A 24,462-nucleotide genomic window follows, 5' to 3' on the forward strand; every position below is an offset into this window, starting at 1 on the left:
TATGGTGGCCTTTAAGGCAGAGATGGGGAACCCTTTTTGGGGCAGGGGCCACTGACACACAGAAAAATCAGTCGAAAGCTGCACGCAAGTGAGAAGCAAAAAAACAAACAAAAACAAACCCTCACTGACATGGCCCCAACAAAGGAGGAGAAAGACATTCCCCAAATTCCTCTTGCTCCGCATAACCTCATAGACTCATAGATTCATAGACTTTTAAGGTCAGAAGGGACCATTATGATCATCTAGTCTGACCCCCTGCACAGTGCAGGCCACAAAATCTCACCCACCCCTCCTAGAATAATCCTCTCACTTATATCTCAGATATTGAAGCCTTCAAATACTTTGAAGACCCCAAGATGCAGAGAATCCTCCAGCTGTGATCTGTACCCCATGCTACAGAGGAAGGTGAAAAATCTCCAGGGTCTAGGGGAACCCAGGCTAGTAGATAGTGTGCTGCAGCCCATGGGGAGATGACAGAGGGGCTGGAGTGCCAGCCTGCGCTCTTCAGTGTCGGGTCGGGGGGGAGGGGGAGGAGAGAGCCCTGAGCCTCAGGTCAGATCCAGGCAAGCTGGGGGCCGCAGGTTCCCCACTGCTACTCTAAGGCCAGCCCTGCCAGTAGGAAAAAAATTCTGAAATTCGGTAGATCTATTGAGAGATCATGAATGAGACTTAATTGTGCTTAGAAATTCTTGTGATAGATTTGCAAGAGTTGGGATGTCTGCCTATGGAGTTAGTCTGCAAAGAGAAGTGACTTCAGTCCCTGTTTCAGCTCCCTGGAATACCTTGGTCTACAGGCAGTCCCCGAGTTATGTGGATCCGACTTACGTCAGATCCACAGTTACGAACGGCGCTTTTCTCGCCCTGGAGGACGGGAGTGGCGGGATGCCCAGATGCGCCGCGGTCCGCCGCCCCCGTCCTCCGGGGCGAGAAAAGCTGCTCCCCGTCTCCCTGGTCTGCAGGGAGACGGGGAGCAAAGCCTTGGAGCACGCCCACAGCGGGACAGCCCGGGCGCGCTTGAGCTGTCCCCTTGCGGGCGTGCTCCACGGCTTTGCTCCCCGTCTCCTGACCAGCAGACCAGGGAGATGGGGAGCAAAGCCTCGGAGCACGCCCGCAGTGGGACAGCCACGGCGCGCCTGGACTGTCCCGCTGCCCGCGTGCTCTGCGGCTTTGCTCCGCGTCTCCCAGGTCAGCAGACCAGGGAGACGGAGCAAAGCCGTGGAGGACTTGGGCGGTCCCACCACCCCCATCTCCCTGGTCTGCTGGGGGGGGGTGCAGCTATTCCCCCCCCCCCCAGCAGACCAGGCTTTTCTTGCCTACCCCTGGGGTAGAGCAGCTGGGGGCTGCCGGGTCGGTCCCGCAGCGCCGCTCCGGACCAACCCGGCAGCACCCCAGCTGCTCTGCCCCAGGCGTCCCCAAGTCAGCTGCTCCTGAAACTGACCAGCGGCTGACTACAGGAAGCCCGAGGCAGAGTTGCTCTGCCCCAGGCTTCCTGGAATCAGCCGCTGATCAGTTTCAGCAGCAGCTGACTTGGGGACGCTTGGGTTTCTTAAGTTGAATCTGTATGTAAGTCAGAACTGGTGTCTAGATTCAGCCGTGGTTGAAACTGATCAGTTTCAGCAGCGGCTGACGCCTGTTCTGACTTACATACAGATTCAACTTAAGAACAAACCTACAGTCCCTATCTTGTACGTAACCCGGGGAATGCCTGTACTCCTCATTTTGTAGAGGAAACTGACAGGCAAATCCATCCGTGGTCATAGTGTAAACTGCCATGGTGCAAACTCCCACTGTGCCTCTCTTGAATCTCCATGCCTTGTCCTATAACACACACATTGCATTTGCTTCTTCCTCATCAGGGAAGGAGCTGTATTGAACTTCATCTGAAATAGGGGCAAGTAGCTTTGTCATAGCTGGAAAAAAAATCTAGTTTAGAAATAATGGCGTTCTGAGTGTTCAAAAATTATGCGTCATATGTGGTCCATTATGCTGTTTTCCCCAACTCTTATTTTAAATAATGTACTGACATATGGATTGTGTTTCCATTTACCATATCATTATTTGTCACATGCTGTAACAGCATGATTCAGATACTGTAGTGCTTGCATTTATCAAGTTTAATTATGCACATGCATCTAACTCTGAAAAAATCTTGAAGACAGGACTCTTAGTTAACAGAATGATGAAAGGGAGCTATGTATATGTACCAGTGACAGGGAGAGGGGAATTTGCCCTAATTATGTGAAATATGGAGGTGGTGGCAAGGAGATGAAAAATAGCAGGATGTTAGAGCTGAGAGTATAATCAATGGATTTGTTTTTTCTTTATTAAAGTCTTCCCCAGCTCCTACTATTGTTTTTTACAGGCTTATACAGGCAGTCCCCGAGTTACGCGGATCCGACTTATGTTGGATGGGTACTTACGAACGGGGCTTTTCTCGCCCCGGAGGACGCGGGCGGCGGGACCGCCCACACGCGCCGCGGTCCCGCCGCCCGCGTCCTCCGAGGCGAGAAAAGCTGCTCCGCATCTCCCTGGTCTGCTGGGGGGGGGGGCCCAGCAGACCAGGGAGACGGGGAGCAAAGCCGCAGAGGACCCGGGCAAGACCCTGGCGCGTCTGGGCGGTCCCGCCGCCTGGGTCCTCCGCGGCTTTGCTCTGCGTCTCCCTGGTCTGCTGCCCCCCCCCCCCCCCCCCAGCAGACCAGGGAGATGCAGGCAGAGCAAAGCTGCGGAGGACCTGGGTAGCAGCACCGTGGCGCCTCTTGGTCCCGCCGCCTGCGTCTCCATGGTCTGCTGGGGGGGGGGGGGGCGCAGCTAGTGCGCACCCCCCCAGCAGACCAGGCTTTTCTCGCGGACGCCTGTGGTAGAGCAGCTGGGGTGCTGCCAGTTGGTCCCGCAGAGCTGCTCCTAGGCGCTACTGGACCAACCCGGCAGCACCCCAGCTGCTCTGCCCCAGGCGTCCTGATTCAGCTGCTGCTGGTCAGTTTCAGCAGCGGCTGAATCAGGACGCCTGGAGCAGAGCAGCTGGGGTGCTGCTGGGTTGGTTCAGTAGCGCCTAGGAGCGGCGCTACTGGACCTACCCGGCAGCGCTCCAGCTGCTCTGTCTCAGGCGTCCCCAAGTCAGCTGCTGTTGAAACTGACCAGCGGCTGATTCCAGGAAGCCCGGGGCAGAGAAACTCTGCCTCCGGCTTCCTGTAGTCAGCCACTGGTCAGTTTCAGCAGCGGCTGAATCTGGACGCCAGTTCCGACTTAAGTAACTTAAGTACAAACCTACAGTCCCTATCTTGTACGTAACCCGGGGACTGCTTGTACAAAACAGCTTTTAAAAATGCTAAGCAACATCTATATTTTTGTTTCTTTGCAAACTCAAATATGATTTTTCCCCAGTCAACATTTTGAATGCACTGTGCACATTGTACATATTTAGGATGATTGGAAACACTTAAAATTGTAGTGAAGACATTGTAATCTATTAGAAGATTCAACAAAACATTTCCATTGATACAGTGCACAAATCACTGGGGAAAAAGAGCTGCAGAATTTTCATGGTATGTGGGAAGTAGAGATGTTAGTTATCGGCTATTTTAATAATTGTGTAGTTGCAACTGTTTTTAGCAGTTACACGTGACAAAGTCCCTTGTCAGCCCCCCATGGGTTCTGCACTTTTTGACTGCTTGTTGTGTGCCTCAGAGACTCACGGTGACCCCTTTGTTGCCTTGGTACTTCACCAGAGTCAAGGGTCCCTGCTTACAGAGTCATTCTCATCACAGGCAAGACCTGAGGTGGGGGTGGGAGGACAAACTCCCTTTTCCTGGCCTTTGGTCTGTTCCTGTCTCCCCGGCGGGGTAATCCTCCAAGAGAAGGGGGGTGGGAGTCCAGGCCCACCTACTCCACTGGTCTCTGGCCCAGGGGCCCTATAGGAGGGGTTGCTGGCAGGGCTTCTTGCCTCCACCCTAATACCTCTACCTCTCCCCTGGGCAATTTCACCCACCACTTCTTTCTATTATCTTCTGCCTTTTACCTTGGGGCTTGGCTCTCCAACTCTCCCCTGCACCTTTCAAGACTCTCCCTTGTGGTGCCTGGGAGGAAACCTTTTATAGGGGCCTAGAGGCCTTAACTAGCAACAGGTGCTTAATTAACCCGTGTTGCAGGTTGACTCCTAATTAGGCCTCCATTGTCTCCCTTGAGTGCCAGGCTGTGTTCAGGTGAGTCTAATTGGGAAACAAGAAGGCATTAGCCCACCTCCCAATATAGCTGCCTTCTATAAGATAGTTGCAGTTCAGAGGCTGTGGTCTGCCACATACAGTTACTAAAATGCTCCTTCCAGGGGTGGTGCTGACAGCCAGTGCGCTCCTGGCTCCCAACCCTAATCCTAGGAAGCTCTCTTCCACCTCGAGCTGCTGCCTCTGATACAGAGGCAGCAGCACCTGGAGAGTAGGAGAAGGCAGTTCTGTGAATCCAGTGCTCATTAGACCGTTCCTCCCTACCCAGCACTAGCTCCTGCATCCCCCTCCCCAATGTTTCTGTTGGGAGGGAGGCAGCTCCATGGAGCCAGTTCACCAAGGCTACGTCTAGACTGGCAAGATTTAGCGCAAATACTTTTAACGAAAAAGCTTTTCTGTTAAAAGTATTTCTGCAAAAGAGCATTTAGATTGGCATGGATGCTTTTGCGCAAAAGCATCCGTGCCCAGTGTAGACACACTTTTGCGCAAGAAAGCTCCAATGGCCATTTTAGCCATTGGGCTTTCTTGCGCAAAAAATTAAGGTGCCTGTCTACACTGGCCCTCTTGCGCAAGTATTCTTGTGCAAGAGGGCTTATCCCTGAGCAGGAGCGTCAAAGTATTTGCACAAGAGCACTGAATTCTTACATTAGAACGTCAGTGCTCTTGTGCAAATTCAAGCGGCCAGTGTAGACTGCTGGCAAGTTTTTTCGCAAAAGCAGTTGCTTTTGCGCAAAATCTTGCCAGTCTAGACGCACCACAAGTGTATTGGCTTTCACCTACCCCCCTCATGGGGAGGTGGGGGGAGGGGAGTGGCTCCACTGGAACTGGCACGCATGGAGAACCAACTTAAAACCTGGCTGCCCACAGGCACTGGCTCCCACTCAAGCCTCCCCCCCCTCCCTCCCACCTTGTTGCCTCTGACACAGAGGCAGCAAAGGGTGTGTATGTGTATGTAGTCATTTTGATTAAACGATAAACCTAGGCTTATTGATTGATCATTGAAATGACTATAAAATAACATCCCTAGTGGGAAGTGTTACCTAAATTAGGCACTTTATTCAATCCGTAAGGAATGCAGTGGTTAAATTACATATAAAAGGGATTATGTGCTTTGTGCTGAATAGTGGAGCACAATACCATCAAAAAAGCAAGTAGACTACAGGAAAAGTACATTTCAGTTGGCTTTCAGGACCAGTTCTTTTATTTAGAAAAACAGATAATCCCTGCACAATTTTAAAAGCTTAGTATTTTTGGACTATTTTGGAAGCATTTCAGGCTTTCATAGGTGGAATGTCATTAAAATGAATGACCTCAGGTTGTTCGTGCTAAGAGTTTTATGAATGTTTAATGTCCTAATGCAGTTTTTTCTAGACAAAATGTGGGGTTTTTATATATACTCAGAATGTTTAAAGGCTTTTGATGAGACGGCAGGTTAAGCCTATTCTTGATGCATATATATTTATAAATGTTGGAAACAAGTAATGTTTTGTATTCTTTGTTTTGTAACTTGACTGTTAAGGCACCATATAACAGTGTCGGAGCTGTAAGAAAGAAAGGGATGCTAGTTTAGTGGATGTTTTTGGCCTCTTTCTTTTTCTTTTTCTCTTTTTGATTATTTTAAGATGCATTATGCATTTATTCCAGAAATAATAGGTTTCTTTGTGCTTTCTTCAGGTCTTTAAACCATTTCCTTTCGTGTTTTGGTTCCTGATCTCTCTCTTGCCTTTTTTATATTGAGTGGATGGTGTTGCACCATTTTCAAAGCACACAACTTTCTAGGATAAGGATGATAGAAGGTGGCAGAACTCGGAGCACACCACCGCTTTGCAGCCAGGCACTGACAGTTGTGTTGTGTACAACGAGCAACCACATCATCAGTTCAGTAGCACAACAGATGCTTCCCTCGGCTTCACCTCTGTCCTCAGGGGACTTTGTTTAGAGTAAAGACTAAACACATTCTACCCAGGCCTTCTATGATTCCTGTGTAGCTTTAAGAGCAGTTGATGTGTTCTGTTTAGAATTTATCCTATTGAAGCCTTTGACAGTGACCCTGAACTAGACTCTGTTCAGAGGGTAGCCAATGTGGGTATTAGGTAAAGGAGAGAATGGAGCCTTCTGAGGAACATTTGCTGTGGGTTCAGGCTGAGAGGAAGTGCAGGCGCTATTTGAGGATGAATGTGTTTGTACATCCTGTGACTGGACCGAAGACATCACCTATAAACACAAATGCTGCTTGTGTCTCTGTGTTCCAGCTTCAAGTGGATATTGGCAGACAATTTTGGAAATTACTTCTGCCCTTTGATGACCTTAACTCAGATTTATTAAGCTTTGGGTGCTCTTCCAAGCCCTCCCTTTTACACAGGCATTTGGGGAAACACCTTCCACATAAACTCAGTAGCAATAGTGAAGTTACTAAAGGATTTCATGGCGTCTCTGACACATCTCTGTTTTTTGGGGGGAAAGCACTGCTTGTTGATATTTGAAAACAATTAAAAGGTTTTATTCATTTTTGGCAGGAATGTTGAGCAGGTCATCTGTTGGGACACCAACACAGCAATACACACACAATCCAGGATGTTTTTGGAGAATATAGGGGACACCTTCTTGGTACAAGTGCTGAAGGAACCTGCCAGGGGCCATGTGCAGCTTCACCTGCCGCTCACAAACAGGCAGGAGTAGTAGAGGAAGTAGATGTGGGTGGCAACTCTGTATAATAAGATCCACCTATGAATTCGAGGGGAAAGGATGAAGTTTGCCAGCAAGCTAAAGTGAAATAAGATTTATTTTTTTCAATATTGGTGCTTTCTGGTCTTCTAGGCTTAGGGAGAAGACCGACAGGACCTTGAGGCTTCATGTTACTTTGATGAATGGGAGCTGGCTGCCTCCTCTAAAGGCGAGGAACACATCTCAGTTAACTATTTAAAGTATTCCTATGTTCTGACCACCATCTCTTCCCTCTTTTTCTGGGTTCCATCTTAAGGCAGCTGATATTCACCCGAGAGCTAGTTTCTTGTCAGTGTTCTGACATTTGAGTTGCATCAGTTGAGAAGGAATGATTGCTTCCCTGCCTTCTTGCTTCGGAGGGAGGTAGCCATCTATTAGTGGTCTACATCTGTAGCAGGTTATTACTTACTCCCTCTCCAGGCTGACTCATTTTCACTTGTCCCAACCTTTCCTGCATATTCCCTTCCCACTTGCTCAGGTTGGAGAGAGTAGCACGTGTGCAATGACTCTTTACCCCTCTATATTAAACTCCAGGTCTGGGAAGTCTTTAGAGTGACCGAGAGTTAAGGCATTTAGGGTATGTCTACACTACCACCCTAGTTCGAACTAGGGTGGTTAATGTAGGCAACCAAAGTTGCAAATGAAGCCCGGGATTTAAATATCCCGGGCTTCATTTGCCTCTTGCCGGGCGCCGCCATTTTTAAAGCCCCGCTAGTTCGGACTCCGTGCCCGTGGCTACGTGCGGCACGGAGTAGGTAGTTTGGATTAGGCTTCCTATTCCGAACTACCGGTACACCTTGTTCCACGAGGAGTAACGGTAGTTCGGAATAGGAAGCCTAATCCAAACAACCTACTCTGTGCCGCGTGTAGCCGCAGGCACGGAGTCCGAACTAGCGGGGCTTTAAAAATGGCGGCGCCCGGCAAGATGCAAATGAAGCCCGGGATATTTAAATCCCAGGCTTCATTTGCAACTTCAGTTGCCTACATTAACCACCCTAGTTCGAACTAGGGTGGTAGTGTAGACAGACCCTTTTTGACCCTTACATCTTGCATGGAGAGCTAAGCTGGCCACGATCTGACTGTATAAAAATAACCACCTATTGAATTCCGAAGTAATAGAACCAAAACAATGTATATTTTGCCTGCTAAGTCTTTCTCCATTGCGATTTCACTAATCCAAAGTGCCATCCGTCTTGGTAGGACATCATTCAAAATTTTTAAAAAATTATGCAAACCCCAAAACTGAGGATGGCATTTCTAGCCTGCCTTTTCTGTTTCTATATGGACAATTCCTTAGCAACCTCTCTGAGGGTAAGTCTACACTACCACCCTAGTTCGAACTAGGGTGGTAATGTAGGCAACCGGAGTTGCAAATGAAGCCCGGGATTTGAATTTCCCGGGCTTCATTTGCATAAAGCCGGGCGCCGCCATTTTTAAATGTCCGCGCCGCGCCACTACACTACATTTTTAAATGTCTGCTAGTGCAGACTCCGTGCCACGTGGCTACACACGGCACGGACTAGGTAGTTCGGACTAGGCTTCCTAGTCTGAACTACCGTTACTCCTCGTTTCACGAGGAGTAACGGTAGTTCAGACTAGGAAGCCTAGTCCGAACTACCTAGTCCGTGCCGTGTGTAGCCACGTGGCACGGAGTCTGCACTAGCAGACATTTAAAAATGGCAGCGCCCGGCTTTATGCAAATGAAGCCCGGGAAATTCAAATCCCGGGCTTCATTTGCAACTCCGGTTGCCTACATTACCACCCTAGTTCAAACTAGGGTGGTAATGTAGACATACCCTGAGGGAAGTAGAGTGGGTGTATGCTGTCTTTCAGGAAATTTCTAAAGAAGTCTTGTCTTGAAGACAGTGCAGGAGGCTGCCAAGTGTGTGTGTGAGTGTGGAGTATCAGCTGGCTTCCACTGCTTGATTGAGTGGTTTTTAGTAGAATTAATGGTGCTCACACATCAAACAATTACCAGTAAAACTTACCCTGTGGTTTACACTACTACTATCCTAATGTATGTGAAGAAAGTATCTTTCTGTGATCATATGTGCATATCCTAACAGCCCTTCTGGTTTGAGGAATTGCGTAAAAGGGGATAACCATGCTTCTTACAGAAACCTCACTGTTATTGCAGGTTTCTAAACTCTGTAATCCAGACTCTGGAATCCCATCTCTTATTATCTAAAGATTTGTAGAAACAGCTGATTATCTACCCGAAACCTTCAAGCTATTCCCATTTTTATGTTTGTATACATGTTTTATTGAGGTTTTAAACATAACACATTAGCACTGCATGTCTTACAGAAGTTGTCTCTGTATATTGTAACTGAGATATATTGTCAATCAAAAGTCGGCATGTCTTAAAGCCAAGTGTTTCTGTGGAGGGCCATTCTCTTCATTTAATAATCTAATTGGTTTACCATGATGTACTAATGTGCATCTTGAGTATCATGGAAAAATGTAGAGATGTATATGTACTTTGTGTAATGAGATTCAGAACTAGTCCAGGCTTAATTATTGATGTATAAAGAAATGAAACTTCACATAACTTGTCTGCATTCAAACAGTTTATGCACATTTACCTGTTTTGCATGAGCAAGTGACTCCATTCTCTCATGTCCAAAGTCAGTTTGCTATTTGGGATCTCGAAGTAGAGACTACATATATTTTTGGCTGTAGGTAGAAGCTATTAAGTCTCCAGGGGTACGTCTACACTACAGCGCTAATTCGAACTAACTTAGTTCGAATTAGTTAATTCGAACTAAGCTAATTCGAACTAACGCGTCTAGAACTAAAAACTAGTTCGAATTAGCGTTTTGCTAATTCGAACTAGCGCGTCCACACTGATTGGACGCAGGGGGGCATTTAAGGGCGGCTGAAACCGGTTCTGACCGGCATCAGGTCAGTAGTTGCGTTGTGTGGCTGCTGTCTGAGGCTATCTGAGGCTCGTGCTTAAAGGGACCCCCCCGGACAGCCGGTTCTCAGCTTTTCCTGCTTGCTTGCCAACCTCGCCGAGGGACAGCAAAGCGTTGGTCTCTGTGCCCATCTGTGTCGGTGCTTCCCTTCGGGGACGCCGCCGCAGGTGGCAACATGGAGCCAGAGCTCACCCTGCACCTTCTGGTGCACTTTCTGGACTTGCTGCTGCAAGCCTGCCACCAATGGCTCGAGGCTGCCTGGCACCACCTGGTGCACGTCAGCCCCTTGCCTCTCCACCTGGCCATCCTGGGGGCTGTCGAGCAGCCGCGGCGGCGCCCCGGCACCGGTGTGCCCCGCCGCATCTGGCGTCTGGACAACAGCAGTGACTGGTGGGACCCCATCGTCCTGGAGCGCTGGGAGGACCGACAGTGGACCCAGAACTTCAGGATGAGGAGGGACACCTTCCTGGAGCTCTGCGAGTGGGTCGCCCCTGCCCTGCGCAGAAGGGACACTTGCATGAGGCCCGCCATCCCCCTCCAGAAGCGGGTGGCCATCGCCCTCTGGAAGCTCTCCACACCAGACAGCTACCGATCCGTCGGGAACCAGTTCGGCGTGGGGAGATCCACCGTCGGAGCGGTGCTCATGCAGGTAAGGCGCTCGTCGGCCACCGAGCCAGGGGGAAGGGGGGCTGCGAGGAGGGGATGGGCTGCCCCAGGGACAAAGGGGGGACGGGAGGAGGCGAACGCATCCCGCACCAGAGGGGTCGGTCTGTCCCGGCCGTACTACATGCCGCCAGGGGGGTTGCTTCCGGGAGTGGGGCGCGGGGCACTGCCAGGGCACGAACGCTCCCAGCCACCCGGGCGCCCCACTCATTGGCGCTTTGCTGTGTCTCTCTCCACAGGTGGTCAAGGCCATCAACCAGGTGCTGCTCCGCAGGGTGGTCCGCCTCGCCGACCCGGACGCTGTCATCTGGGGATTCGGCGCCCTCGGCTTCCCCAACTGCGGGGGGGCTATCGACGGGACGCACATCCCCATCCGTGCCCCGGAACACCAGGCGTCCCGTTACGTGAACCGCAAGGGGTACTTCTCCATCCTCCTGCAGGCCGTGTGTGACCACCGGGGCCAGTTCACGGACATTAATGTGGGCTGGTCCGGCAAAGCACACAACGCCCGGGTGTACCGCAACTCCTCCATGTGCCAGCGGCTGCAGGACGGGACCTTCTTCCCCGACCGCCACATCAGGGTCGGGGACGTGGACATGCCCGTGTGCCTGGTGGGGGATGCCGCCTACCCACTGCAGCCGTGGCTGATGAAGCCCTACACGGGGCACCTCAATCCCTCCCGCCAGGCCTTCAATGCCAGGCTGACCAGGGCCCGCATCGTGGTGGAGGGGGCCTTCGGGTGACTGAAAGCCCGCTTTTGATGCCTCCTCACCCGTCTGGACCTGGCCGAGCACAACATCCCTCCCGTGGTGGCAGCATGTTGTGCGCTCCACAATTTGTGTGAGCGAAAGGGGGAGGCTTTCCTGCCAGCCTGGATAGCTGAGGCTGACCGCATGGCTGGACACTACGGTCAGCCCCGCAGCGCCGCCGTCCGGGAAGCCCAATGGGGGGCCGTCCGGATCCGGGAAGCCCTGCGGGAGAGCTTCCAGGTGGAGGAGGAGGACTGACCTCTCCCTTGCATGCCCCACTGGGGCCTTCTTCCACCTTACCACCCTTCCCCTTTCCCCTCCCTACGTATTGTAAAATAAAGACACCTGTTTTCCAAACAAAAACATATGTTTATTTCACATAACTGGGGTGGGGGAAGGGAGGAATGAGGGTGGGAGAGCGGAGGGGGAAACCTGGGACAAGGGAGCTGGAAGGGGAGGGAAGGGAGGAAGGGAAAGGAAAGCTCAAGGGTGGGAGTCCGGCTGCCTCTCCCGTCTCGCCACACTGCGGGTCTGGGGGCGTCGGTGGGGAATGGTTGTGGAGGGTGGGGCAGGAAGAACAGGGGGTGTGGAGGGAGCAGGAGGAGGAGCAGGGGGAGCAGGAGCAGGAGGAATTGGGAAGTGGTCGAGCAGGCTCTGGAGGTGGCCTCGCACGGCACGGCCCTGCTCCTCCAGGGCCTCCAAACTCCTCTGGCGCAGCCTCAGGTCCTCCTGGACCCAGTGGTCCTGGAGACGGAGCTGTTGCTCCAGGAACTGGAGGTGCCGCCTCTGGTACTCCTCTTGGTTCCTGGCTCTCCTGCTGGCCCGGGCGCGGGTGGCTGCTGCAGGCGGGGTGGTGCGCCCTGCAGGCCCAGGTGCTGTGGCTGTGGTGCAACAAGAACAGCGGTCAATTACCCCAGGGGCCCAGGTGTGTGAAACCCAGCTCCCCTCTGCAAGGCCAGGGCCCCTGCAGGATCCCCAGCTGCTGCTCCGTGGTGGGCAAGGCCCAGGTGCACGGTCCCGGGGCTCCCTCTTGCTCCAGGCCCCTGTACACATAAGGGGAGCACGATGGTACTCACAGGTGGACGCCTTCCCGGCCTCGGACGACACAGGCGAGCGGTTCTGTGGGGTGCCTCGGGGGTCCCGGGTCTTGGGCAGGCTGCCGGTAGGCTCCTGGCTCTCAGAGCCCGCCTCCTCCTCCTCCTCCTCCTCCGTCTCCTGGAGCGGTCCCTCTGCCCCGGGGTCTATCACGTCCTGGGGGGCAGGGACGGCATGAGCCCCCAGGAGGCGGTCCAGAGCCTGGAAGTGGGGGCAGGCCTCCCGGTCGGCCCCTGGCAGGCAGGCCCGGGAGTAGGACTGCCGCAGGTCTTTGATTTTGCAGCGCACCTACTCCCGACTCCGCTGGTGGCCCCTGGCGGCCAGGCTGGCAGCCATGCAGCCGTAGACTGCTGCGTTCCTGTGGCTAGTGCAGAGATCGTGGACATTGGAGGCTTCCCCCCCAAACCTCGATGAGGTCCACGATCTCCGCACTAGACCATGCGGGCGCCCGCCTCTTGCAGCCCCGGGCAGGGTCCTGGGAGCCGCCAGGCTGGTCCCGGGAAGAGGGGGAGGGCTGGGTGTCCTCGGGTGGCTGGCTCATGGGTGTCAGGTGCAGGGTGTGCTGGCACGGGTGCTGGCAGCCTTGCAACTGGCACAAACTGTGTAGCCAGCCTGTGGCCCTTTAAGGGCTCCGGGGCCGGGAGGGGGGCAGACAAGTTTGCCTGGTGTTGCCCAGAGTGGCCACCAGGGCAAGCTGGGAAGGGCTAGCCTCCCACTAGTTCGAATTAAGGGTCTACACAGCCCTTAATTCGAACTAGCTAGTTCGAACTAGGCTTAATCCTCGTAAAATGAGGTTTTCCTAGTTCGAACTAAGCGCTCCGTTAGTTCGAATTAAGTTCGAACTAACGGAGCGCTAGTGTAGCGCCTATGAAAGTTAGTTCGAACTAATGTCCATTAGTTCAAACTAACTTTGTAGTGTAGACATACCCTAGATTATTTACATTACTCTTTTGTCATATTATCATGTTAAATAGGAGTAAAGCCAATATTGGCTTGGTACCCTGGTTTTACTATTTCACTATTTCTTAAATAGTGTTGTCATCAAGATCTTCAATGCATTTGTCTTGTCTTGTCATTTGAGAGCTTTGTAATAGTTATCTTTATGCTAAGAACTTCTCATGTGAAAATATGCAGCCTGTTCAGCAGTGCCTATGAAAAATGTTAATGGCCTGAAATGAGAATTCATCTTCTGAGTGTATATCCTATTGACCTCCTTTGGTTCGGCAAATTCTTAGTTTGGCACCGGTCAGCTCCTGAAGGGGCCAGACTAGAGAGGTTCAACCTGTAGTAGTGTTGACTGTTGCCTCATTTTCATTCCTGAAAGAGATTGAAGCCTTGCTATTTTCAGTTGTTTGAGGTTGTGACAGTAATGGAAAACCTAACATATTTTCTGTAAAGTTTTTCTGCAAATTGTGGTGACGTTTCTTTCAGTGCCATCTTTAAAGTTCAGGGAATCATATTATAGCAGCTGAATTTTTAATGGAAATAAAAAGCACTCTGCAGCAGAGCAGCTGTCTGCTCCTGAACGTGTCCCAACCCTTGCATTTTCACATGGGAAGTAGGCATAAAGCCAGAAATGCGACTCTGAATGTGTTTGAAGAAAAAAATCCTGAAGTTGTTGCTGAATACCAGAGGAGCAGCCTATTATTGCTGTTGTGTTACACGCAATTTTCAGGTATCGTGCCTATAAACGAGGGCACAAGGAAATGTACAATAATATTCCTTATATCTTGTCTGTTATTACATACACTTTCTTAAGTAGACGTTTGTAAGTTTGTTTTGTGTTCTAATCAGCTTACAGTCGTCTAATTACAAATCACAAAATAGATTTATCTTTGTTAATATGATGGTGTTATGGTGAAGGTTGATGGATTCCTAGATGAATACTGATGTTTTGCCAGATGGCTAAATTAAAGCAAACAGAGCTTTTGTTGCAGCCTCCTTGAACCATGTACTGCATTTCTGAGAGAGGATATGCAGTAGGCATTAATGTATCTTTTTTTGCAGAATGTCAAGGTATTGGTCTGTGATGAGCAATACATAGATATACATTTTAAAAGAAGTTCTTCAATTCTAGAGCAAATGAAGCCTTAAAGTAGGATACCAAAAAGCGTCACTAAACTTTAGAAAGGAGGATTTCAATAAGAAAAGATGATTAGTCAAAAAGACCTAAAGTTAAATAAATGAAGTAGAATCCTTAGAGGTGAAATGGGAGCTACTTATATTACTAGATTTTCAAGAGAGATGTGTACTGATGAACGAAAGAGAACAAGAAAGGCAAGGAGTAATTCAATATGCCTTAATGGCAAGGCTAGAGAGGTATTCAAGCTAAATAGAAATTCTTCAAAATGTGGAAATCTGACCCAATTGAAGCCAGTAAAGAGGAACATAAGTTACAGCAGTCAGATTATAAAAGGGAAATTATAAGGGCCAGAATGAGTTAGAAGAGCAAATAGCTACATCTGTAAAAGCAAAACAAGAAGAGATCCTTTAAATGTAGCAGAAGCAAGAAGACTGAATCACCCCAGGGTAAAAGGAATAATGAATTAAGGCAGGGGTGGCCAACCTGTGGTGCTTGAGCCGCATGTGAAATGTGGCTCTCAGGGTTATGGCTCGTTTGGAGCTGTATGCCCGCTTTGTGCACGTGCCCCAGTGCCTGGAGGGAGAAGTGCATGGCAGTGGGAGCTCCAGTGAGACCCAGGCATTGGGTTAGAGTGGAGGGGCCTGGGGATGCCTATTTCTGAGGGAGGAGGAGGGCATTGGGTTAGAGTCCGGGGGAGTAGGGGTACCTGGGGGAGGGCATGTGGGAAGGATGTGTGGCTCTTTGCACTACTATCCACAGCTCTTTTGGTTCTTAGTATCTAACTGGTTGGCCACCCCTGAATTAAGGTAAAGACTTTACTGAGAATCTAAATTATTTCTTTGCATCAGTCTTTACCGAAATGTTGGAGACATTCCGGCCCCTTACGTGCTTTTTCTTGGTAACAAAGATTTTCTCTTCATGTATTCTCAGAGATTGAGGTGACAGAAGAGGTGCTGAAGCAGACTGACCATTTAAAATGCTTTAAGTTGCCAAACCAAGGTGGCACATAGTGAAGGCACTTAAGTTTGAAGAAGCTAAACTACTAGCAGAAACATGCAATCTCTCATCAAAAACAGCTTATGTCCCAGAAGATTGAAGGATAGCGGATATACTGTAAAATCTCGAGTATAATGCGCACCTATGTATAGTGCGCACCCTGAGTTTAGACTCTTAAAATCATGAAAAACCCGAACTCCTATGTATAATGCGCACCCATTATACAGGAGAACGGGAGGGAAGGAACGAGAAGTAAACCTGCCCCCCGCTCAGCTGCCGGCGCGCCGAGCTCGCGCCTGCCGGGGGAGCGTCCCCCGCCCACCTTGTGCCTGTCAAGGGTGAGTTTAAAACTTTTTAAAAAAACCTCCTATATAGATAACGCACACCCCGACTTTGATGCTAAAAAACCCTGGGGAAAAGTGTGCATTATACTCGAGATTTTATGGTACCTTTATTTTATAAGACCTATAGTGATGATCTAAGGAATGATAAACCAATGTATTTATATACCTGAAAAATTGGTTGAAATGATAGTTAAAAAACAATTTCAAAACACCTGGAAAATCGTGATATGATAGGGACTAACCAGCATGGTTTATGCAAAAGAAAATTGTGTTTTACTAATCTTTTAGAAGGCTTTGAACTTGTCAGTAAAGCAGTAGATAAAGGAGAATAGGTTGACGTAATTTATATAGATCTGCAAAAGGCCTGTGATAAGGTCCCACTCTAGAGGCTTGTAAAAAGATAAGTAGTCATGGGGTTAGAAGCAAATTATTGTCATGTATCAAAAACTGGCAAGAATGCAGGGGAAAAAAGTAAGATTAAGTGGTTAATTTTCATAATGGCAAAAAATTAACAATGGGCTTCCTCAGGGTTCTGTACTAGGTCTTTTGTTGCTTCATATTTTTATTAATAATCTAGAAAGGGGGGTTAACAGTGAGGTAGCAAAATTTGCAGATGACACAAGTTATTTAAGTTAGAACCAGAGGTAATCGTGAACTACAGAAAGACCTAAACACGGTACATGAATGGGCAACACAATGCCAAATGAAAGCCACTGTCAACTGATGCAAAGTAATACCCATTGGAGGAAAAAAGTAAACTACCATACACATCTTTTATGGTTCTAATTTAGCTACTTCAATTCAAGAAATAAACTTGGGTGATACTGTAGACAGCTCAGTGAAGTCTTCTTTTCAATGAAACTAGACTGAGTTCAAAGAAGAGCAATGAAAATAATCAAATCTGGAAAAAAAACTCTCATAAACAGGGTGTCCAGGCAAGCCCCAACTCTGCCTTTTAGAATGCTGTTTTAGAATTTCATTCCTCGATGTGTCAAAGTCAGACACACAGGACTCACAGATTTGTCAGACCACTCTGTTTATTAGCAAAGCCGCTCTAATACACACAGAAAATGTGAGTACCATACAAGGCTCAAACCCCTTAGATTTATACAGTCAAAAGAAAGCCAATTTAACAAGATTAAAAGGTGGCAAAACTTCACATGATTAGTATGAGACTAGTCAAGAGTCTTCATTTCCACATCAAGCACACAGCAATCTCCTGTCCATATCTCTCTGGTTACCTCAATTACTTTCTGCCTAACACCTAATGTTCCTTTTCCTGTTATCTCAGGCACACCTGGCTTCATTCTGATCTGCATCCCTACAAACATATTGCAGTATAATTCATCTTTCTCTTACAATATAATTCTTTCTACATAATTCATCTTTCTCTTACAATATAATTCTTTCCACTTTCACAGCTGGTTAGAAACATTTGTGCAATTTCAATCCTAAACTTATTGATGGCCAGTTTATATTTATTTATTCTTGTAGCAGCATTGGCTCTTAATTTAAATAATTCCTTTCTATCCTTGATATTTTTATAGAGATTACAGGCAGTCCCCAGGTTATGTCAATCTGACTTACGTCGGATCCCTAGTTACGAACGGGGGAGGGGAATGCAGCTAGTGCGGGGTGCCTCCCCCACTGTCACTGCCTCCGGCGACGCAGGGAGTGCTTCCCCCCAGCAGACCAGGGAGACGCGGAGCGGCTTTTCTCGCCACGGAGGACGCGGGCGGCGGGACTGCCGAGACGCGCCGTGGTCCCGCTGCCTGCGTCCTCCGTGGCGAGGAAAGCCTGGTCTTCTGGGGGGGGGGGGGGCGCACTAGCTGTGCCCCCCCCCCCCCCCCAGCAAATCAGGGAGACGCGGAGCGGCTTTTCTCAGCAGACACCTCAGCTTGAGAATTAAAGGACTGAGGGAAGTGAGGTGTGGGAGAATAAAACTGAGCTCTGGAGAAATCTTTGCTTAGAGTTTCCCCTACAATATGTACCAGTTCCAACTTACATACAAATTCAACTTAAGAACAAACCTACAGTCCCTATCTTGTACGTAACCCGGGGACTGCCTGTAATCCTAACTCCTTTCAGTCTTCTTTTTGCCAAGCTAAATTAGGGATGTAATAGTGTAGTTGATTAATCAATAAGCAAAAGCTTATAGGTTAATGCTATAAACTACATGCATTTCACTCACCCCCTCTTCCCCCACAGGATATTTTTTTTAGCAGGCTGGCCAGCAGCCTGACTCAGTCCCGACTTGTGACAGGTCTGGGACCTACCCTTGCTGTGCCTCTCTATTTAAAGTGCATTAGGAGCTAGGCAGGCAGGTAGCCCGGCTCAATTCTGGATCACGCTGGGTCTAGGAAGTCAGGCTCCTCCACCCCCCAGACAGGGGTTGCTGCCACCCTGCACTGCTGCCTCTGTATCAGAGGCAACAGTGTGAGGTGACAGGCAGCCAGTCCGCGACAGGAGCTGGTTTTTAAAGTGGTTCCCCTCGCAGAGCAGCTCCTGTCTGGCGCCCCACGCTGCTGCCCTTTGATGCAGAGGCAGAAGCGCAGAGTGGCAGGGGCCTCCTTGGGAGTGGGGCTGGAGCACACTGGCTGCTGGCCCTGCCCCTGGGTGCTATAGTATAGTCAAGTAACTAATAAGAATTCATGAGGTTACTTGACCATTCAGTTATCTGATATTTAACGTCCCCAAGCTAAGTAAGACCAGGTCTTTAAGGGCCTGTCTCCACTATGCTGGGGATCAGCGCTGTAATAAATTGATCTCTAAGCGCTCTCCTGTTGACACTGGTACTCCACCAGGTCAAGAAGACTAGCCAGTGTCAGTGGGAGAGCAGCCCTCTCCTTTCCCCTTTCCCCGCACCCCATGGACCTTATCACACACAAGCTGCCATGGTAAGTCCATTCACTTCAGCTATGCTATTTGCATAGCTGGAGTGTTGCAGATCAGCTCAGCAGGGGTGAGCTTAAGTCTTCACTCATAAGCTCTCCATTCTTCTGGTTATGCTAGTAGTCCTTCTCGGCACTTGTTCCAATTTGAATGAATCTTTCTTAAACATGGAAGACCAGAATTCTACACAGTATTCCAACAGTGCCTTGTACAATGGTTATAATACTTCTGGGTCTCGACTAGAAATATCTCTCATGATGTGTCCTGGGATTGCGTAATGCTTTTTTATGACTGTATTACTTTGGCAGCTCATAGTCGTCCTATGGTTGATCAGTACAGCCAGGTCTTTCTCCTCCTTTATAGCTGTCAAGTGATAAATCCTGCGTTTATAGTGAATATTTTTGTTAGTCCTTAAGCTCGTGACCTTGTACTTTACACTAAATACGTACCCAGGTGATGTAAAGAAAATGTTAAACAAGATTTGTCGCAAGATCAAATCTTGAGAAACTCTACTAACAACATCCCTTCAGTCTGACACATTTCAGCATGACCCATAGTAGCCTCCTCTTTAACCAGTTCCTTACCTACCTTCTGATTTTTATATTAATCCCCATCTTCTCCAATGTAACTACTAATATCCCGTGGAACTGTATCAAATGCTTTCCTTACTGCTACAGTAGTTAAGCTGTCAAAAATCTCATGTTGACAACATTAATACTAAGCACCCACAATGCTTGGTAATTCACAAACAAATATGAATGAATACTCGTGGCAATCGCTCAAATTTAGTCAGTTTTACAATCAGATCAAATTCAAAGTAGATTGGTCAAAAATATCTGTGTATAGTGGCATGAGTTAAAGCGGTAATTATCTTTGGACGGCTTTGTGGAAGATGAACAGCTAGAGGTGATGGAAAGAGAAATAGAGGGTTTTGTGCACAGAAACGTGGGGGGATGACTATTCAAATCTAAGGGCAGTATGAAAGGAGACAAAAAGATGTGAAGACAACAAGGAGTCCAGTGGCACTTTAAAGGCTAACACTTTTATTGTGGCATAAGCTTCTGTGAGTTGCAACTCACTTCATCAGATGAATGAAATGAAAGAAAAAGGAACAGCAGGGATACAGAGATGCAAGTGTTTCATCAGAGCTAATTCAGTCAGGGTATATGTGAATAAGAAGGTGAGACTACCTTCCCAGTTCCTGTTCAGACCCATTCTGATGGTGTCAAATGTGCATATGAATTTCAGCTTAGCAGTTTCATGTTACAGCCTGTTTTTGAAGGTTTTTTTTATTTGAGGATGGCAACTTTCAAGTCTGTAACTGTGGCTACCTCCCAACTGCATCCCTCTGTCGCCAGAGGGATGCAAATAAAGCTCTTTGAAAGTGCAAATGAGCCCAGGATTTAAATATCCTGGGCTTAATTTGCATACTCACATTCCGGCGCTGTGCCGATCACGTGCCATTTCTAAAGTGAAAGTGCTGTGTAGCCGCGGTTCTGCTGACAGCGGGGAGTTTTTTCAACAGATCCTGTACTCATTTTTTGAGGAGTACAGGATCTGTCGAAAAAGCTTCCCGCTGTCGGAAGAACCAGGGCTACACAGCACTTTCACTTTAGAAATGGCGCTTGATCAGCACAACACTGGAATGTGAGTATGCAAATGAAGCCCAGGATGTTTAAATCCCGGGCTCATTTGCACTTTCTAAGTGCTTTATTTGCATCCCTCTGGCGACAGAGGGATGCAGTTGGGAGGTAGCCACAGTTACAGACTTGAAAGTTGCCATCCTCAAATAAAAAAAACCTTCAAAAACAGGCTGTAACATGAAACTGCTAAGCTGAAATTCATATGCACATTTGACACCATCAGAATGGGTCTGAACAGGAACTGGGAAGGTAGTCTCACCTTCTTACTCACATATACCCTGACTGAATTAGCTCTGATGAAACACTTGCATCTCTGTATCCCTGCTGTTCCTTTTTCTTTCATTTCATTCATCTGATGAAGTGAGTTGCAACTCACAGAAGCTTATGCCACAATAAAAGTGTTAGCCTTTAAAGTGCCACTGGACTCCTTGTTGTATTCACATCTTTTTGTCTCCTTTCATACTGCCCTTAGATTTGAATAGTCATCCCCCTCTGCTGACAGAGGGATGCAGTCTGGAGGTAGCCTATGTGTCCAGAAAGATTAAAATGTTCTCCCTCTGGTTTTTTGTTACCATTCTGGATGTCTGATTTGTGTCCATTATTCTGTTATGTAGAAAATGAAACACTCCCATCTCTGTATCCCTATCTGTTTCTTTTTCTTTTACTTCATGCATCTGATGAAGTGAGTTGCAACCCATAAAAGTTTATGCCATAATGAAACTGTTAGTCTTTAAGGTGCTACTGGACTCCTTGGTTTTTTTGCTGGAACAGACTAACACGGCTACCTCTGAAACCTGTAGTCAAAAAAGATGTGTGAGAGACATACAAATGGAGGTGGGGAAGGTTTGGCTGAACAAAAAGAGAGAATTCCCACCCTAATACTTAAAGGCTGTGTCTACATTGGCACCCTTTTCCGGAAAAGGGATGCTAATGAGACCAGTCAGAATTGCAAATGCCCCGGTGATTTAAATTTTCTCCGCGGCATTTGCATGAACATGACTGCCGCTTTTTTCCGGCTCGGGGCTTTGCCGGAGAAAAGCGCCAGTCTAGACAGGTATCTTTTGGAAAATAAAGCCTTTTCCGGAAGATCCTTATTCCTACTTAAAATCAGGAATAAGAGATCTTCCGGAAAAGGCTTTATTTTCCAAAAGATACCTATCTAGACTGGCGCTTTTCTCTGGCAAAGCCCTGAGCCGGAAAAAAGCGGCAGCCATGTTCACGCAAATGCTGTAGGGAAAATTTTAAATCCCCGGGGCATTTGCAATTCCGACTGGTCTCATTAGCATCCCTTTTCCGGAAAAGGGTGCCAATGTAGACACAGCCGAAGAGTATATTGGCAGGTTGGTAACCAAACCACATTACTTAGCATATACATTAATCAGAATTTCACACATGAGCATTTGTAGTACATAGTGATTAAAGTTAATGGTTCAAATTCTACGTTGACCTATTTGGAATAATTCTGTTGCCTTCAATGAGGCCTTCATTGAAGTTCCACTGTAAAGTTACTCCAGGTTTGCACTGGTATAGGTGAGAACAAGATTTGACTTTCATTGTTCTAATTTTTTTTTAAAAAACTTCCAGCCATGAAAAGCTTTCCCCCCTTTTTAAAGTCCTATTTGTACCACAGAAGCTAAGATAACTGGAACTGATGAGAAAATAAAATCTGTATTTTCTTTGTCCTCAACTTGATTAATTTGTGCATTTTCCCCTGCATAGTTAGTCAGTTTCCCTTTTTATTTATATGGGTTTTACACAGCAACAGGATAAAGAAGCACATTTGAAATATTGAAAAATGTAATGGTAAAATGACAAAAATATGTAGTATAATAAGGGGCACATGTACATAAAACTACTTTTAATTCCTTTTTGGAACTCACTATATTTCAAGTTATTCAGTTAAATTTGCCTAAAACAGACTTGTCTCAGAACTATGTGATAGCAGCAGCCTCCTTGAATAATGCATTTGTCTTTTCATAGATTTGTTGTTATATTTATTGTTGGTTGCAAGTCTTCTAAAATCCTCTGAACACAGAGACCTTAACTTGCTCAAACATTGGGGCACAAGATATGGTCAAGTTTAGTTTCTGTGGACTTTGTGCACAAATACAATTTTTGAACAAGAAATATCCTCACATTGTCCATTTTGTGTTTGATATAGTGGGTGGGAAGTGCTCTGTTTTTTCCTGAAAGTGTAACATGCTGCCTTCCTCCTGGACTATAATGATCTAGTTCCAGTTGATGGATCTTACTGTCTTTTACCACGGTTGTTGGTGGATATTCTCCCACTATCTCCCAAAATGTTGCACATTAACTGAATAACTCATTCTCTTCTATCCACCTTTTTTGTTTGTCATAATTCATTTGAAATCTCTCTTGGAACCTCACTTAGCAGTTTCTCCCTTTAATATTGTGACAGCTGACACATTCTCTTTTCTCCATCTTATTTGGTATTCTGGAATATAAACTCTAGAAGTATTGTAAACACTCTTGTAATCTTTTTTACCATATGCCATTAACAGCAGTAAGGGCAAGGTTTGAATAATGTGTAGAAATTCTATTTAAAACAAATAAATAGTTTGTCTTGAGTCCTCACATGAAACCTTACCCAGGTTTTAGGAACTTAAACTTTAAACCCCTGGTCATCCTTAATGGTAATTTGTCTTCCATTCTCCTAAGTACACTCAGAATCTGGGTAAATAAGGAACACAATCAAGTTTATTTAGGGATAAATAGACAATCAAATAAACTATTAAACTAATGAGGCCTGCTGATTATTTTCCAGTCCTTCTAAAGTTCTGCTTCCCAGCAGGATCTCCACATATGCCTCACCTGCAGATCCAATTCACCCTACTTCAATCAAGTGAAAGGAAATTCTTTCTTCAGTCTCACACTCATTGAGGTCATTAGGAACAATATCCTAATGCATAAGCACAAGGGTGTAAATTAAGGTTGCACAGGCAGCTTTATTTCATGCATTTCCTAATTTATCATTTACTTTACAACCTTAACAGCTGTCTTTGAACATAGCTTTTTCAGGGCTGTAATGCCAGTTTTGAGACAGACCCTTGGAATATCTCACTGCTTTGCTTTGAATTCATTTTCAGTGCATCTAGTTAATTGACAAGGTGTATTCTAAGAAGTTTTAAATTAAATACATTTGATGGACCTGTCTCACTCCTAAGTGTCCCATTCTGTTGTTTTTTCAGGTACTGTTTGGTACTGCTGATGGTCAGGTTATTGTAATGGACTGCCATGGCCGAATGTTGGCACATGTTCTCCTTCACGAGTCAGACGGTATCCTCGGCATGTCTTGGAACTACCCCAGCTTTCTGGTGGAAGACAGCAGTGAAAGTGACACAGATTCTGATGACTATTCCCCACCACAAGGTGATATTGCCTTCAGCATTTTTCTATTTGATTGCTAACACCATTTAACTAACAGCAATGTCATGGGGCAGTCATGCGCTATAGTAGTATTGGAACATACATTTTCCATGATTTCATCCTTAAGAGAGTCATTACATATGTCTGATGTGGAAGAGGGTCGTTACATATGTCTGACGGAGGCCAGCGGGATCAGCAGATAGAACACTGGACACGGAGCAAGAGACCTGCATTCTATTCCCACCTTTGCACTGACCCACTTCAAGTCACTCCTCCCCCTTTGTGCTACTGGGTCCTCATTGGTGAAATAGGGATAATGAAACCTTCATAAAGTGCTTACAGATTGCTGAATGAAAAGCATTGCATAAGAGCAAAGTAGTATCATTACTGAGAATGTTTGACACATTTTAGCAATATAAACCAGTAGTCCTCATGCATATTGCCAGAGGACAGGTAGTCACACAACCTCTAGTGTATTATAATATCGATGCATATAAAGGGTCATAGCAATAAAATTTCCCACGCTGTTAATCAGATCTATAAATATTGTGAGTTTTATTTCCAAGAAATCCTGTTAATCACTGATGATGCTTATCAGTATGAGGTCTATCCGTGGTAGCACTGAACTTAAAAAGTTTCATGAAAGGATTAGATATTAAAATAGCCCTGCAGTTACACTAGCTGGGAAAAGAATTATTAGGGTTATCAGTCCTCATGCTTCTAAGTATAAATTAATTTTCTCATTGTGGTC

The 24,462-nt window shown here is 47.1% G+C and overlaps 1 protein-coding gene across 2 annotated transcripts in view; it reads left to right on the forward strand.

Moving 5' to 3' along the window:
* Positions 1 to 24,462, forward strand: part of TULP4 (TUB like protein 4) — a 276,958-nt gene that overhangs the window by 196,979 nt on the left and 55,517 nt on the right. For both annotated transcript variants that reach the window (XM_075924530.2, XM_075924532.2), the window contains one exon: positions 23,534 to 23,714. In XM_075924530.2, the coding sequence (XP_075780645.1) occupies positions 23,534 to 23,714 (181 nt within the window). The remainder of the gene's footprint in view (positions 1 to 23,533; positions 23,715 to 24,462) is intronic.

The sequence above is a fragment of the Pelodiscus sinensis genome, chromosome 3 (assembly GCF_052426305.1).
Source record: "Pelodiscus sinensis isolate ZL-2025 chromosome 3, ASM5242630v1, whole genome shotgun sequence".
Classification (NCBI taxonomy): domain Eukaryota; kingdom Metazoa; phylum Chordata; order Testudines; family Trionychidae; genus Pelodiscus; species Pelodiscus sinensis.